The sequence below is a fragment of the Hyla sarda genome, chromosome 3 (genome assembly GCF_029499605.1).
Source record: "Hyla sarda isolate aHylSar1 chromosome 3, aHylSar1.hap1, whole genome shotgun sequence".
In the NCBI taxonomy this organism is placed as follows: Eukaryota; Metazoa; Chordata; class Amphibia; order Anura; family Hylidae; genus Hyla; species Hyla sarda.
In genome coordinates, this window is record NC_079191.1 from 438,767,446 (window position 1) to 438,782,552 (window position 15,107).

The 15,107-nt window shown below is 48.9% G+C and overlaps 1 protein-coding gene and 1 long non-coding RNA gene across 5 annotated transcripts in view; one reads left to right on the forward strand and one right to left on the reverse strand.

Annotated features, from left to right (window-relative positions):
- LOC130360898 (uncharacterized) overlaps window positions 1–4,494 on the reverse strand; it is a 16,876-nt gene extending 12,382 nt beyond the window's left edge. The window contains exons 1-2 of one of the 4 annotated variants that reach the window (XR_008890859.1): window positions 4,389–4,494; window positions 1,597–1,864 (exon numbers count right to left, since the gene is read on the reverse strand). This is a non-coding gene — a long non-coding RNA (uncharacterized LOC130360898). Of the gene's footprint in view, window positions 1–1,596; window positions 1,865–3,589; window positions 4,035–4,090; window positions 4,129–4,388 lie in introns of those variants that run through there. The other 3 variants (XR_008890858.1, XR_008890861.1, XR_008890860.1) reach the window with 3 other exon arrangements.
- Window positions 4,495–6,439: 1,945 nt separating this feature from the next.
- LOC130361090 (300 kDa antigen AG231-like) lies at window positions 6,440–7,387 on the forward strand. The gene has a single exon (XM_056563656.1). It carries the CDS (start codon window positions 6,440–6,442, stop codon window positions 7,385–7,387), a length of 948 nt encoding a protein of 315 aa, XP_056419631.1.
- The last annotated feature ends 7,720 nt before the right edge of the window (window positions 7,388–15,107 follow it).

Consider the following 15,107-nt stretch of genomic DNA (forward strand, 5'->3'; position numbering starts at 1 on the left):
TTTATACAAATCCCAATCTGCAGGTTGCTGATCATGTTGCTGATCTTATAGTGTATCCCCAAGTAATCCTGAGTTTTGGCCTTGTCAGGTGCACTGTTCACTTAATTGAAGGGCGACACATCCTCTATCGTATCTCAATATGTAGCACAGGATCAGCATCGCTCTAATTGAAAGGCTCTGATCCTTTTTTGAGCTTTTGCGCTTCTCCCTGGTTATGGCTGTTGACCTCGTGACCTTGTATTGTGTCTGAGAGTACTGACCCCTTGCCTTGCCGAATATTGCAGTGGAGTTGCCGCTCAGAGGCTATCGGGAGGACTGTACCTGTAGAAGACAAACCCACTTGAGGTTGGTTAAAGGGGTACTCCGCCCCTAGACATCTTATCCCCTATCCAAAGGATAGGGTATAAGATGTCTGATTGTGTGGGTCCCGCCCCTGGGGACCCCCGCGATCTCGGCTGCACCACCACAGACATCCGGTGCAAGGAGCCAACTTCAACGTCAATGCGGGGTGGAGGCTCGTGACGCAAAGGCCATGCCCCCTAATTGCAAGTCTATGGGAGCGGGCGTGATGGCCGTCACGCCCCCTCCCATAGACTTGCCTTGAGGGGGCGTGGCTGTGACGTTATAAGCGGGGCACGGCCTTGATTTAACGAGCCTCCTGCACTGCACCCGACGCTCTAAACGAACACCGGGTGCAGCATGGGGATCGCGGGGGGTTCCCAGTGGCGGGACCGCTGTGATCAGACATCTTATTTTTTGGATAGGGTATAAGATGTCTACGGACGGAGTACCCCTTTAAGTTTCCCATGAACTTCACTCCTCAGGAAGGTTTGCACCCATAGAGGGTCCTCCACCAACCTCGACTGGTAAAGAGTCCTCCAAATAAACTGGGTGAAATAAAAAGAGAATAAAATGATGACAAATACAGCGTCAGGAGACGACATCGATCCATACAATAGATTTTATATTTGTTATGAAGACGTCGTCTGCGCTAAAGTGTTACCGAGGCCGGAGAAAATGATAGAATTTAATGAACTCAGGTGAATATCGCTCCTCATAAAAATGCGAAAAAAGGAAAACTATGAAGAATTATGATTTGTCAGAGCGGTAATAAATACCAGAATGGACCGGACGGCTGAAAATGAGACTTTGGGGGCCACAAAAATGAATCTCTTTATAGTCATTGCAAAGATCCAAAGACTCCCTAATGATGGCGGACGAGGCGGATGGATACTAAACGCCCCGGTCTGTGATCATTTACCAAAGAAAACATAAAACGTAACGAGGTAACATCATAATAATACCAGACTTTATCTAAGATTACATTACACGTAGAGTAAGTGCCCTCAGGGCGCCGCCTATCCTGTCTGAGAATTTGGTTTCTTAAATCTGTTGGTTTAAAGAGTTTCCAATAAATAAAAAAAAAGAATAAAAAATCCAAAAACAGTTACTAAAATAGTGAGAGGGTAACTACAAGGCTGAAGCAGCGGAATGCTTTAAAAACTCTGCTCGCTATAGCAAAGGGCTACGGCCGCACCAACTTTGTAGTTACGTTTGAAATAAATAATATACAAGATCTCTTCGTTAAAAACAAACCAGTATGCAAATGAGCTCATTTGCATTTCTAGTTGTGCTATATGTCCAATTGACATAGGAAACAATAGGAATTGTCCTGTTCACATGAATGGGAAACTTCACTGGGCGTGTTCTGCGACTTTTGCAAAGCGGAGGGGAAGGCTGAGCTGTGAGCTTGTCATCTCTAGCTACTGGTTTCACCATACACTGCAATGCTGTACAGATCACTTTCTAGCAGCCTCCTTCTTATCATCACAGACAGAACTGGAAGATTTAGCTTATTTTAGGCCTAGTGGAGAGAATAAAAAATAGCAAAGATGTCAGGATTATTTTACAATATATTTAAAGGGGTAATATTTTTCTTTAAATCAACTGGTGCCAGAAAGTTAAACATATTTGTAGATCACTTCTAATTAAAAATCTTAATCCTTCCAGTACTTCTTAGCTGCTCTTTGCTCCACAGGACGTTCTTTTCTTTTTGAATTTCCTTTCTGTCTGACCACAGTGCTCTCTGCTGACACCTCTGTCCATGTCAGAAACTGTCCAGTGCAGGAGAGGTTTGCTATGGGGATTTTCTTCTGCTCTGGACAGTTCCTAAAATGGACAGAGGTGTCAGCAGCAGAGAGCACTGTGGTCAGACAGAAAGGAAATTCAAAAAGAAAAGAACTTCCTGTGGAGCAAATAACAGCTAATAAGTACTGGAAGGATTAAGATTTGTTAGTAGAAGTAATTTACAAATATGTTTAACTTTCTGGCACCAGTTAATTTACATACGGCATTTTTTTCCCCCCAGTGGAGTACCCCTTTAAAATTGGGAAAAAATATCACCCAAAATTCTTAAAATTTAGTTCTGGATGCTGGGTGCAGGCTGCGGGAGTCGTGACATCACGGCCACGCCCCTGGTGACATCACGGCCACCTCCTTGATAGCGATTGTCATTCTTTATGTACGGCCCTTTCCCCAATAAAGATGTAAAACCCCATTTATCCATTTTCTAAATAAAATAATTGTAACAAAAATAAATAAACATATTTGGTATCATCGTGTGGTTAAAGGTCCAAACTATTAAAATGCATTGTTTATGATCCCGCATTGTGAACAGCGTAAATGTTAAAAAAAAAGCCATATGCAGGAATGACTGATTTTTGGTCACTTCAAGTATCAGGAAAAAAAAAAAATGAATAAAAAGCGATCAAAAAGTCCTATCAAAACAAAAATTGTACTGATAAAACTACAGATCACGGCGCAAAAAATGATCCTCATACATCCGTGTATACGGAATAATAAAAGGTCAGAAGGGGTCAGAAAAGGGAGAGTTTGGGTCTATCCACACGGCAGAATTTCCACAAGCGGATTTCCGCCCAATACACTTCTATGGGATTTCGCCCTCCAATTCACACTTCAGAATTTCTGCTTGCGGAATTCCACTAGCGGAATTCCGCACGCGGAAATTCCGACGTGTGAATGCGGAATCCCTTTGAAGTGAAGTGTCGAGCTTAACTTACTTGTTCGTATGTATGAATATAAAAATGATAAATTGGCCGCGTCATGAAAGGGTTAAAGGGGTGACTCCGCCCCCTAGACATCTTGTACCCCGGCATTCGTTTAGAGCGTTGGGTGCAGCGCCAGAGCGCCGTGACGTCACGTCCCGCTCGTCACGTCACGCCCCCTCAATGCAAGTCTATGGGAGGGGGCATGACGCCCCCTCCCATAGACTTGCATTGAGGGGGGGCGTAGACGTTACGAGCCTCCGCCCTGCATCGACAGTCATCCGGCACGAAGCCAAGTGCGCTCCGTGCACCGGATGTCTGGGGTGCCGCTGCTGAGATTACGCGGGTCCCCGGCGGCGAGACCCCCGCGATCAGACGTCCTATCCCCTATAAGATGTCGAAGGGCGGAGTACCCCTTTAAGGGGGAAAAAAACATTATAATTCAATCGGAATCCATAGGAAAAGTCCCAGACGATTCATAAGAATGGCGCACAGCAGCCCTGTCACTTGCATGCCTGACGCACATCACTCTTCGCCATTCTTACGGCGTCAAATTAATCCTTTGCCGGTTTTAACAATGACTCCAGGCATCGTAGAGTTAATGATTCCGTGCGCCATTCTTCTTCTCCAGGACACCACAAATCCAATACAAAGAGCTGTGAGCGGCCTTGTATCTGGGAATTTACAGTAATGCGCTCCGCGCTGACATGCTTGGGACCTGGGATTTTTTGGCGCCTGGGGCCCAATGAGACAAAGTGACCAAGGTCACCGGCGGAGAATATCGACATTTCCACCGGCCGCTCCGGCTCCACAGTCAGTGTCATTTCTCAGCCTGACGGTGATCGCACAGTCACCGAGCCACAAATTTATTCCTGGCTGGAAATAACTAGTTTGGGGGGGTCCGCAGGCGAAGTTAACCCTACAGATGCTGTAGAGAAAAGAGTGAGGTCACATGACAACCGAAGGCTCCGGTGCACAACCGGTGTCTGCTCAGAATACATTCATTGGGGGAGATTGATCAAAACCTGTGCAGAGGAAAACTTGCCCGGTTGCCCATAGCAACCAATCAGATCGCTGCTTTCATTTTTATGAAGGCCTGTGAAAAATGAAAGAAGCGATCTGATTGGTTGCTGTGAAAAATGAAAGAGGCGATCTGATTGGTTGCTATGGGCAACTGGCCAAGTTTTCCTCAGCACAGGTTTTGATAAATCTCCCCCATTATTCCTAAAAAAGAGAGAAATGATTGCAGTGATTTTCAGGAGACCAGATAGCGTGATGTTCCCCTATAACAAGGGGTAACATCCCTAAAAGTCAAGGTAATACCAATTGTAGGGTTTTTGGGTACATCCCTGGTGGTCTAGGGCAGTGATGGGGTTTATAGTTTGGTCCCTGTTGGTCTAGGACAGTGGTCTCCAACCTGCGGACCTCCAGATGTTGCAAAACTACAACTCCCAGCATGCCCGGACAGCCGTTGGCTGTCCGGGCATGCTGGGAGTTGTAGTTTTGCAACATCTGGAGGTCCGCAGGTTGGAGACCACTGGTCTAGGATGTTGAATAAGACAGTAATTAAAGGGATATTCCAGTGGAAAACTTTTTTTTTTTTTTATAAATGAACTGGTGCCGGAAAGTTAAACAGATTTGTAAATTACTTCTATAAAAAAAAATCTTTACCCTTCCAGTACTTTTTAGCAGCTGTATGCTACAGAGGAAATTCTTATTTTTTTTAATTCCTTTTTTTTTTTTTTTGTCTTGTCCACAGTGTTCTCTGCTGACACCTCTGTCCGTGTCAGGAACTGTCCAGAGCAGGATAGGTTTGCTATGGGGATTTTCTCCTGCTCTGGACAGTTCCTGACACGGACAGGACAGAGGTGTCAGCAGAGAACACTGTGGTCGAGACAAAAAAGAAATTCAAAAAGAAAATAATTTCCTCTGTAGCATACAGCTGCTAAAAAGTACCGGAAGGGTAAAGATTTTTTAATAGAAGTAATTTACAAATCTGTTTAACTTTCTGACACCAGTTCATTAATAAAAAAAAAAAAAAAAAAATTCCACCGGAGTACCCCTTTACGTTCCTGGTGGCATAGGGAAGTATTGGGGTTATACTTAGTTTTGTGGTGATCTAGGGTGTTGAAAAGGTCAGTAATACATCCCTGGTGGTCTAGGGAAGTGACAGGGTTTATGGATACATCCCTGGGGTCTAGGGAAGGGACAGGGTTTATGGATACATCCCTGGTGGTCTAGGGAAGTGACGGGGTTTATGGATACATCCCTGGTGGTCTAGGGAAGGGACAGGGTTTATGAATACATCCCTGGTGGTCTAGGGAAGGGACAGGGTTTATGGATACATCCCTGGTGGTCTAGGGAAGTGACAGGGTTTATGGATACATCCCTGGTGGTCTAGGGTAGGGACAGGGTTTATGGATACATCCCTGGTGGTCTAGGGAAGGGACGGGGTTTATGGATACATCCCTGGTGGTCTAGGGAAGGGACAGGGTTTATGGATACATCCCTGGTGGTCTAGGGAAGGGACAGGGTTTATGGATACATCCCTGGTGGTCTAGGGAAGGGACAGGGTTTATGGATACATCCCTGGTGGTCTAGGGAAGGGACGGGGTTTATGGATACATCCCTGGTGGTGTAGGGAAGTGACAGGGTTTATGGATACATCCCTGGTGGTCTAGGGAAGGGACATGGTTTATGAATACATCCCTGGTGGTCTAGGGAAGGGACGGGGTTTATGGATACATCCCTGGTGGTGTAGGGAAGTGACAGGGTTTATGGATACATCCCTGGTGGTCTAGGGAAGGGACAGGGTTTATGGATACATCCCTGGCAGTCTACTTTTTTGAAGCGACCACTAATAATAATTGTGATCTAGGCAGTGATGGGGTTTATGGTTAGTTCCCTGGTCTCAAGGTTGTTATAGAGGTCAATGGTAGCATCCCTTATTACCTTGGACAGTGATGGGATTATGGTTACATGCCTTGTGGTCTTGAGCATCGACCCAAACACTAGACACAACTAACTCTCTCTGTCCCTAACACAAACACTGATAGGGCTGTAGAATCCAGAGACAAAACAATTAAAAGTACAAAAAGAGCAAATATGTAGTGTTCCAGAATGGCTGCCCCTGCTGCCGCAGTAAATAAAGTTTAAAGGGGTACTCTGCCCCTAGACATCTTTTCCAATATCTTTTGGAAAGGGTACAAAAGAGGGGAGGGAGTACCCCTTTAAGAAATTAGAGGTTTGCTGGATGTACAATGTATAAATCAAGTGCTGGATAGTATTGCAAATGTTATGCATACACTGAGGTAACCAGAGTACGGAGGGTTAATAGGTTCCACGTGTTTGGCATTTAATTGTACAGCTATATGATGATTTGGTCACATGTCAGCCCCCTAGCCAATTATTGCAGGAGCCAGTCACAAGTCCAGCCCTCCTCTCCTGGGGAAGGAGATGGATGTAAATTTGTTCTAGTTAGTTCTGTCACATGTGCTCCAGTCATAGCAAGGTCTACATCCATACAGGAGCCTACATCCATACAGGGGTCTACATCCATACAGGGGTCTACATCCATACAGGGGTCTACATCCATACAGGAGCCTACATCCATACAGGGGTCTACATCCATACAGGGGTCTACATCCATACAGGAGGCTACATCTATACAGGGGTCTACATCCATACAGGGGTCTACATCCACACAGGAGCCTACATCCATACAGGGGTCTACGTCCATACAGGGGTCTACATCCATACAGGGGTCTACATCCATACAGGGGTCTACATCCATACAGGAGTCTACATCCATACAGGAGCCTACATCCATACAGGGGTCTACATCCATACAGGGGTCTACATCCATACAGGAGTCCACATCCATACAGGGGTCTACATCCATACAGGGGTCTACATCCATACAGGAGCCTACATCCATGCAGGAGCCTACATCCATACAGGGGTCTACATCCATACAGGGGTCTACATCCATACAGGAGCCTACATCCATACAGGAGTCCACATCCATACAGGAGCCCACATCCATACAGGAGGCTACATCCATACAGGAGTCTACATCCATACAGGAGCCTACATCCATACAGGGATCTACATCCATACAGGAGTCTACATCCATACAGGAGCCTACATCCATACAGGAATCTACATCCATACAGGGGTCTACATCCATACAGGAGGCTACATCCATACAGGAGTCCACATCCATACAGGAGCCCACATCCATACAGGAGGCCACATCCATACAGGAGGCTACATCCATACAGGAGGCTACATCCATACAGGAGTGTCAGGATCCGGGCTAGCGGCTGGTGATGACACTGTAGGTGGATCCCCTTTACCAAAGAGGCGATGACGCGGGCTGTACTGGGGAATCGGTTCTAAGCAGTTACTGGTGTTCACCAGAGCCCGCCGCAAAGCAGGATGGACTTGCTGCGGCAGTAACTACCAGGTCGTGTTCCCCAGTAGCGACTCGACCTCTCTGGCAGCTGAGACTGGCGCGGTACACAAGGACTAGACAGAGGTGAGGTCAGACGTAGCAGACGGTCAGGGCAGGCAGCGCGGTTCGTAGTCAGGGGCAACAGCAAAAGGTCAAGGTACACAGGCTTGGGACACACTATAACGCTTTCTCAGGGCACAAGGTAACAAGATCCGGCGAGGAGAGGAAGGGGAAGTGGGTTTTTATAGGTTAGGGAGTGATTGGGCCAGGCACCAATTAGTGGTGCACTGGCCCTTTAAATTTAAGCAAGTCGGCGCGTGCGCGCCCTAGAGAGCGGGGCCGCGCACGCCAGGAGGAAGCAGACGGGGGCGAGAGGTGAGTGAGACGGGGCGCAATCCGAGCGGGACCCGGATCGCTCGGCGTGACAGTACCCCCCCCTTGGGTCTCCCCCTCTTCTTGGAGCCGAGGAATCTGTAGATGAGTTCTTTATCTAGAATATTGTCCTCTGGCTCCCAAGACCTCTCCTCGGGACCACAATTCATCCAATCAACAAGAATTTTTTTTTTACCTCTGACAATCTTCAAAGCGAGAATTTCTTTAACCGAGAAGACGTCAGAGGAGCCCGAGACAGGAGCAGGAACGGTGACCTTGGGAAAAAAGCGGTTAAGAATGAGAGGCTTGAGGAGGGAAACATGAAAGGAGTTAGGAATACGAAGAGAAGGAGGAAGATGAAGCTTGTAAGAGACAGGGTTGATTTGACTTTTGACCCTGAATGGCCCGAGGTAACGTGGACCCAGCTTGTAGCTAGGGACACGGAACCGAATATATTTGGCAGAGAGCCACACTTTGTCACCGGGGGCAAAGACAGGAGGAATTCACTTCTTGTCCGCATATTTCTTCATACGAGAGGAGGCCAGCGAGAGCGACCTCTGAGTCTCCTTCCAAATAGAGGAAAAGTCTCGGGTCAAATCATCTAAGGCAGGGACTCCAGACGAAGTGGGGATAGGGAGGGGGGGAAGTGGGTGACGGCCGTACACCACAAAGAATGGAGACTTGGCGGATGACTCAGAGTCTTTGAAATTGTACGAGAATTCGGCCCAGGGTAACAGGTCAACCCAATCAAAATGTCGCAGGTAGTCACCAAGGATTTGGTTTACTCTCTCCACTTGTCCATTAGATTGCGGGTGGTAGGCGGAGGAAAGATTCAATTTAATCTTTAATTGGGTGCAGAGTGCTCTCCAGAATTTCGAGACGAATTGAACGCCTCTATCGGAGACGATATGCGTAGGCAGTCCGTGGAGACGAAAAATGTGCAAAAAAAATGCTTCGCCAATTGTGGCGCAAAAGGGAGGCCAGGGAGTGGAACGAAATGGGACATTTTGGAGAATCGATCAACGACCACCCAGATGACAGTGTTGCCATGGGATACAGGAAGGTCAGTGACGAAGTCCATCGCTATGTGTGACCAAGGCTGTTCGGGAACTGGCAGAGGAAGAAGAAGACCCGCGGGTCTTTGGCGAGGAATTTTATCACGTGCGCAGACAGTACAGGAGCGTACGAAGTCAGTTACATCTTTTTCAAGGGAAGGCCACCAATAGTGTCTGGCAATCAACTGAGTGGATTTTTTGACTCCAGCGTGACCCGCCAAATGGGAGGAGTGACCCCATTTGAGAATCCGGAGGCGAAGACGTGGAGGGACAAAGGTTTTTCCTAGAGGAACTGGTGCCAGGGAAGCCGGAGCAGCAGAGATCAGACACTCAGGGGAAACGATGTGTTGAGGAGCGGTTTCTGCCTCCGTGGCATCAGTGGAACAAGAAAGGGCATCCGCCCTGACATTCTTGTCTGCAGGACGAAAATGTATCTGGAAATTAAAGCGAGCGAAGAACAATGACCACCTGGCCTGGCGAGGATTTAAACGCTGAACGGACTGTAGGTATGACAGATTTTTGTGGTCAGTGTAGATGGTGATCGGGTGGAGAGACCCTTCCAGGAGATGCCTCCACTCCTCGAGTGCCATTTTAATGGCCAGCAATTCTCGGTCACCAATAGCGTAATTTTTTTCAGGAGGGGAAAATGTTTTAGAAGAAAAACCGCAAGTGACGTTTTTTCCTTTAGCATTTTTTCTGAAGAAGAACCGCCCCGGCTCCAACTGAAGAGGCATCCACCTCAAGGAAGAATGGCTTAAGTGGATCAGGCCTAGTCAAGACTGGTGCGCAGGCGAAGGCGGCCTTAAGGCGAGTAAAAGCTTCTTCTGCTTGGGAAGGCCAGGATCTCGGATTCGCATCTTTCTTGGTCAGGGCCACTATGGGGGCCACGATAGTGGAGAAGTGGGGGATAAACTGACGGTAGTAATTAGCGAATCCGAGGAAGCGCTGGATAGAGCGAAGTCCAGAGGGGCGTGGCCAATCCAAGACTGCGGAGAGCTTATCGGGGTCCATTTGAAGGCCCTGTCCTGAGACAAGATATCCTAGGAAAGGAAGACAGGTACGTTCAAAGAGGCATTTCTCAATTTTGGCGTAGAGATGGTGAACTCGGAGGCGCTGGAGCACTTGGTGAACATGGAGGCGGTGTTCCTCTAGGTTGGAGGAGAAGATTAGAATGTCATCGAGATAGACCACCACGCAGGTATACAACAAGTCCTGGAAGATCGCATTGACAAAGTCTTGGAAGACTGCGGGGGCGTTGCAAAGACCGAATGGCATGACCAGGTATTCGAAGTGACCATCTCTAGTGTTAAAAGCAGTTTTCCACTCATCTCCTTCACGAATTCTGATGAGATTGTACGCGCCCCTGAGGTCAAGCTTGGTAAAAATCTTTGCTCCGCGCAGCCGGTCAAAGAGTTCTGAGATGAGTGGCAGAGGGTAGTGGTTCTTTATAGTGATCTTATTGAGTCTGCGGTAGTCAATACAAGGGCGTAGCGACCCATCCTTCTTGGCAACAAAGAAGAATCCTGCTCCAGCAGGAGAAGACGACTTCCTGATGAAACCTTTTTTGAGATTCTCCTGAATATATTCCGTCATGGCCTCCGTTTCAGGAGCGGAGAGAGGGTCAATCCTGCCACGGGGCGGTGTGGTCCCAGGTAGCAAGTCAATAGGGCAGTCGTAGGGCCTATGTGGTGGTAAGACCTCTGCCTGTTTTTTGCAAAAGACATCAGAAAAGTCTTGATAGGCCTTTGGAAGACCGAGCAAAGGAGAAGCAACAGAGACTTGGCTGGTGGGAAGCGACTGAAGGCAGCGTGAGTGGCAGGAAGAACCCCAGGATTTTATGTCCCCCGTGGTCCAGTCGAGGGTAGGAGAATGCCGCTGGAGCCAGGGTAAGCCAAGAAGGATGTCTGAGGTGCAATTAGGCAGGACAAAGAACTCAATCCTTTCTTGATGGAGAACCCCTACGGTCATGCGTACGGGGGCCATGCGGTAACGCACGGTAGAATTCAGGTGTTCTCCGTTAACTGAGGAAATGTAGAAGAGCTTGACTAGACGGACAACAGGGATGTTAAACCGGTTGATGAAGGAGGCTTTTATGAAATTTCCTGTTACACCAGAGTCCAAGAATGCCTCCGCAGAGAAGGAGGCTTTATCAGCTGGAGAAATCCGCACTGGAATAGTCAGGCGTGGAGAGGAAGAATTTACACCCAGTGATGCCTCTCCCACGATCACTAGGTGTGAGCGTTTCCCTGACGCTGAGGACGAATGGGACAGTCCTTTAGGAAATGTTCAGAGCTCGCACAGTATAGGCATAAGTTCTCGTTCCTCCGGCGAGTCCTCTCTTGCTGGGTCAGGCGAGACCGGTCCACTTGCATGGCCTCCTCAGCGGGAGGCACAGTAACAGGCTGCAAAGGATGCTGGAAGAGAGGAGCCAGGCGCAAGTATCGCCTGGTGCGAACGAGATCTTTCTCCTGGCGGAGCTCCTGACGTCTCTCAATGTAGCGCATATCAATGCGGGTAGCCAGGTGGATTAGTTCAGTCAGGGAGGAGGGTATCTCTCGTGCAGCCAGACAATCCTTGATATGGCTGGATAAACCTTTTTTAAAGGTTGCACAGAGAGCTTCATTGTTCCAGGCCAACTCAGCGGCCAAAGTCTGGAATTGTATGGCATATTCGCCCACGGTTGAGTCTCCTTGGACAAGGTTCAGTAAAGCAGTTTCTGCGGATGAGGCACGGGCAGGTTCCTCAAAGACACTGCGGACTTCAGAAAAGAAGGACTGGACTGAGGCAGTGGCAGGATCGTTGCGGTCCCAAAGCGGCGTGGCCCAGGCCAAGGCCTTCCCGGAAAGTAGACTGACAACGAACGCCACCTTAGACCGTTCAGTGGGGAATTGGTCAGACAACATCTCCAAGTGCAGGAAGCATTGGGACAGGAATCCCCTGCAATTTTTAGAGTCCCCGTCAAACTTATCTGGGAGAGACAGGCGGACTCTAGTGGAAGAAGCAGCAGCTCGGAGAGGAGGAGATGCTGGAGCTGGCAGTTGAGGCTGTGGAGGCAGGAGCTGTTGAATCATGGCGGTCAACTGAGACAGCTGCTGTCCTAGTTGAGCAATTTGCTGGGACTGCTGGGCAACCACGGAGGTGAGATCAGCGAGGCTTGGCAGCGGTACCTCAGCGGGATCCATGGCCGGATCTACTGTCAGGATCCAGGCTAGCAGCTGGTGATGACACTGGAGGTGGATCCCCTGTACCAGAGAGGCGATGACGCGGGCCGTACTGGGGAATCGGTTCTAAGCAGTGACTGGTGTTCACCTGAGCCCGCCGCAAAGCAGGATGGACTTGCTGCGGCAGTAACTACCAGGTCGTGTTCCCCAGTAGCGACTCGACCTCTCTGGCAGCTGAGACTGGCGCGGTACACAAGGACTAGACAGAGGCGAGGTCAGACGTAGCAGAAGGTCAGGGCAGGCAGTGAGGTTCGTAGTCAGGGGCAACAGCAGAAGGTCAAGGTACACAGGCTTGGGACACACTATAACGCTTTCTCAGGGCACAAGGCAACAAGATCCGGCGAGGAGAGGAAGGGGAAGTGGGTTTTTATAGGTTAGGGAGTGATTGGGCATGGAACCAATTAGTGGTGCACTGGACCTTTAAATTTAAGCAAGTCGGGAGCTGGGCCGCGCGCATCGGGAGGAAGCAGACGGGGGCGAGAGGTGAGTGAGACGGGGTGCAATCCGAGGGCGGACACGAGCCGTGCCTCGGATCGCGTCCCCTCCGGGGACCAGAGAGCAGCGCTCGCGGTCTGCAATGCCGACCGGAGCTCTGCAGCCAGAGGAACGCCGTGAGCGCTCCGGGAAGGCAGCGGGACCCGGAGCGCTCGGCGTGACCAGGAGGCTACATCCATACAGGAGTCTACATCCATACAGGAGTCTACATCCATACAGGAGTCTACATCCATACAGGGGTCTACATCCATACAGGGGTCTACATCCATACAGGAGCCTACATCCAAACAGGAGTCTACATCCATACAGGAGTCTACATCCATACAGGGGTCTAGATCCATACAGGAGTCTACATCCATACAGGAGGCTACATCCATACAGGAGCCTACATCCATACAGGGGTCTACATCCATACAGGGGTCTACATCCATACAGGAGCCTACATCCAAACAGGAGCCTACATCCATACAGGAGGCTACATCCATACAGGACGCTACATCCATACAGGGGGCTACATCCATACAGGAGGCTACATCCATACAGGAGCCTACATCCATACAGGAGGCTACATCCATACAGGAGGCTACATCCATACAGGAGCCTACATCCATACAGGGGGCTACATCCATACAGGGGGCTACATCCATACAGGAGGCTACATCCATACAGGGGTCTACATCCATACAGGAGCCTACATCCATACAGGAGGCTACATCCATACAGGGGGCTACATCCATACAGGAGCCTACAGCTCTGCAGCCAGAGGAACGCCGTGAGCGCTCCGGGAAGGCAGCGGGACCCGGAGCGCTCGGCGTGACAAGGAGGCTACATCCATACAGGAGTCTACATCCATACAGGAGTCTACATCCATACAGGAGTCTACATCCATACAGGAGGCTACATCCATACAGGAGCCTACATCCATACAGGGGTCTACATCCATACAGGGGTCTACATCCATACAGGAGCCTACATCCAAACAGGAGCCTACATCCATACAGGAGGCTACATCCATACAGGAGGCTACATCCATACCGGGGGCTACATCCATACAGGGGGCTACATCCATACAGGAGCCTACATCCATACAGGAGCCTACATCCATACAGGAGCCTACATCCATACAGGAGGCTACATCCATACAGGAGGCTACATCCATACAGGAGCCTTCATCCATACAGGAGTCTACATCCATACAGGAGGCTAAATCCATACAGGAGCCTACATCCATACAGGGGTCTACATCCATACAGGGGTCTACATCCATACAGGGGTCTACATCCATACAGGAGTCTACATCCATACGGGGGTCTACATCCATACAGGGGTCTACATCCATACAGGGGCCTACATCCAAACAGGAGCCTACATCCATACAGGAGGCTACATCCATACAGGGGGCTACATCCATACAGGAGGCTACATCCATACAGGAGCCTACATCCATACAGGAGGCTACATCCATACAGGAGGCTACATCCATACAGGAGCCTACATCCATACAGGAGCCTACATCCATACAGGAGGCTACATCCATACAGGAGCCTACATCCATACAGGAGCCTACATCCATACAGGAGTCTACATCCATACAGGGGTCTATATCCATACAGGGGTCTACATCCATACAGGGGTCTACATCCATACAGGGGTCTACATCCATACAGGGGTCTACATCCATACAGGGGTCTACATCCATACAGGAGTCTACATCCATACAGGGGTCTACATCCATACAGGACAGATATGTATCTTCAGTCGCTGTCCTTAATTCTAGCTCCAGTCCACGCAATTTGGGTGGATGGCCTTGTCTTGGTAGGCTTGCGGTTGTGCCATATTCTTTCCATGTTCTGATGATGGATTTTATGGTGCTCTGTGAGATGTTCAAAGCTTGGGATATCTCTGTGTAACCTAACTTCCCCATAACTTTATCCTTGACTTGTTTGGTGAGCTCCTTGGTTTTCATGCTGCTGTTTGTTCAATAATGCTCTCTAACAGACTCTAAGGCCTGCACAGAACAGTTGTTATTGTTCTGAGATTAAAAGAGAACTCCAGCCAAATTAAATTACCTTTATATAGCTGCACATGATAAAGTTATATAACTTATCAATGTGAAATTGCTGAGCACATACCCTGTTTCTCTCCAGGCAGGAAGTCCAGGAGATCTTATCACACTTATGATTAGTGTCTCCCATAGACAACACTTCACAGCTTCAGTATGCCTTGAGTGTCCCTGATTGGCTGGAGAGCAACATACCCCCCTCACTGCTCACTCTCACAGCAGCCCCTTCCTGCAGCTCACACAGCAGACAAGCCCAATGTGTAGATTTTTCTTTGCAGGATTTTCAAAGCTTGTTTATGGGGGCTATGGGGGTCTAATTTTGAAACAAATCAGCTGGGATGCCTGGTGGAATCATGGTGAGCTTATGTATATATCTCATAT

Excerpts from the sequence above, each read along its gene's own strand:
- LOC130361090 (XM_056563656.1), top strand. The coding sequence starts at position 6,440 with ATGATTTGGTCACATGTCAGCCCCCTAGCCAATTATTGCAGGAGCCAG.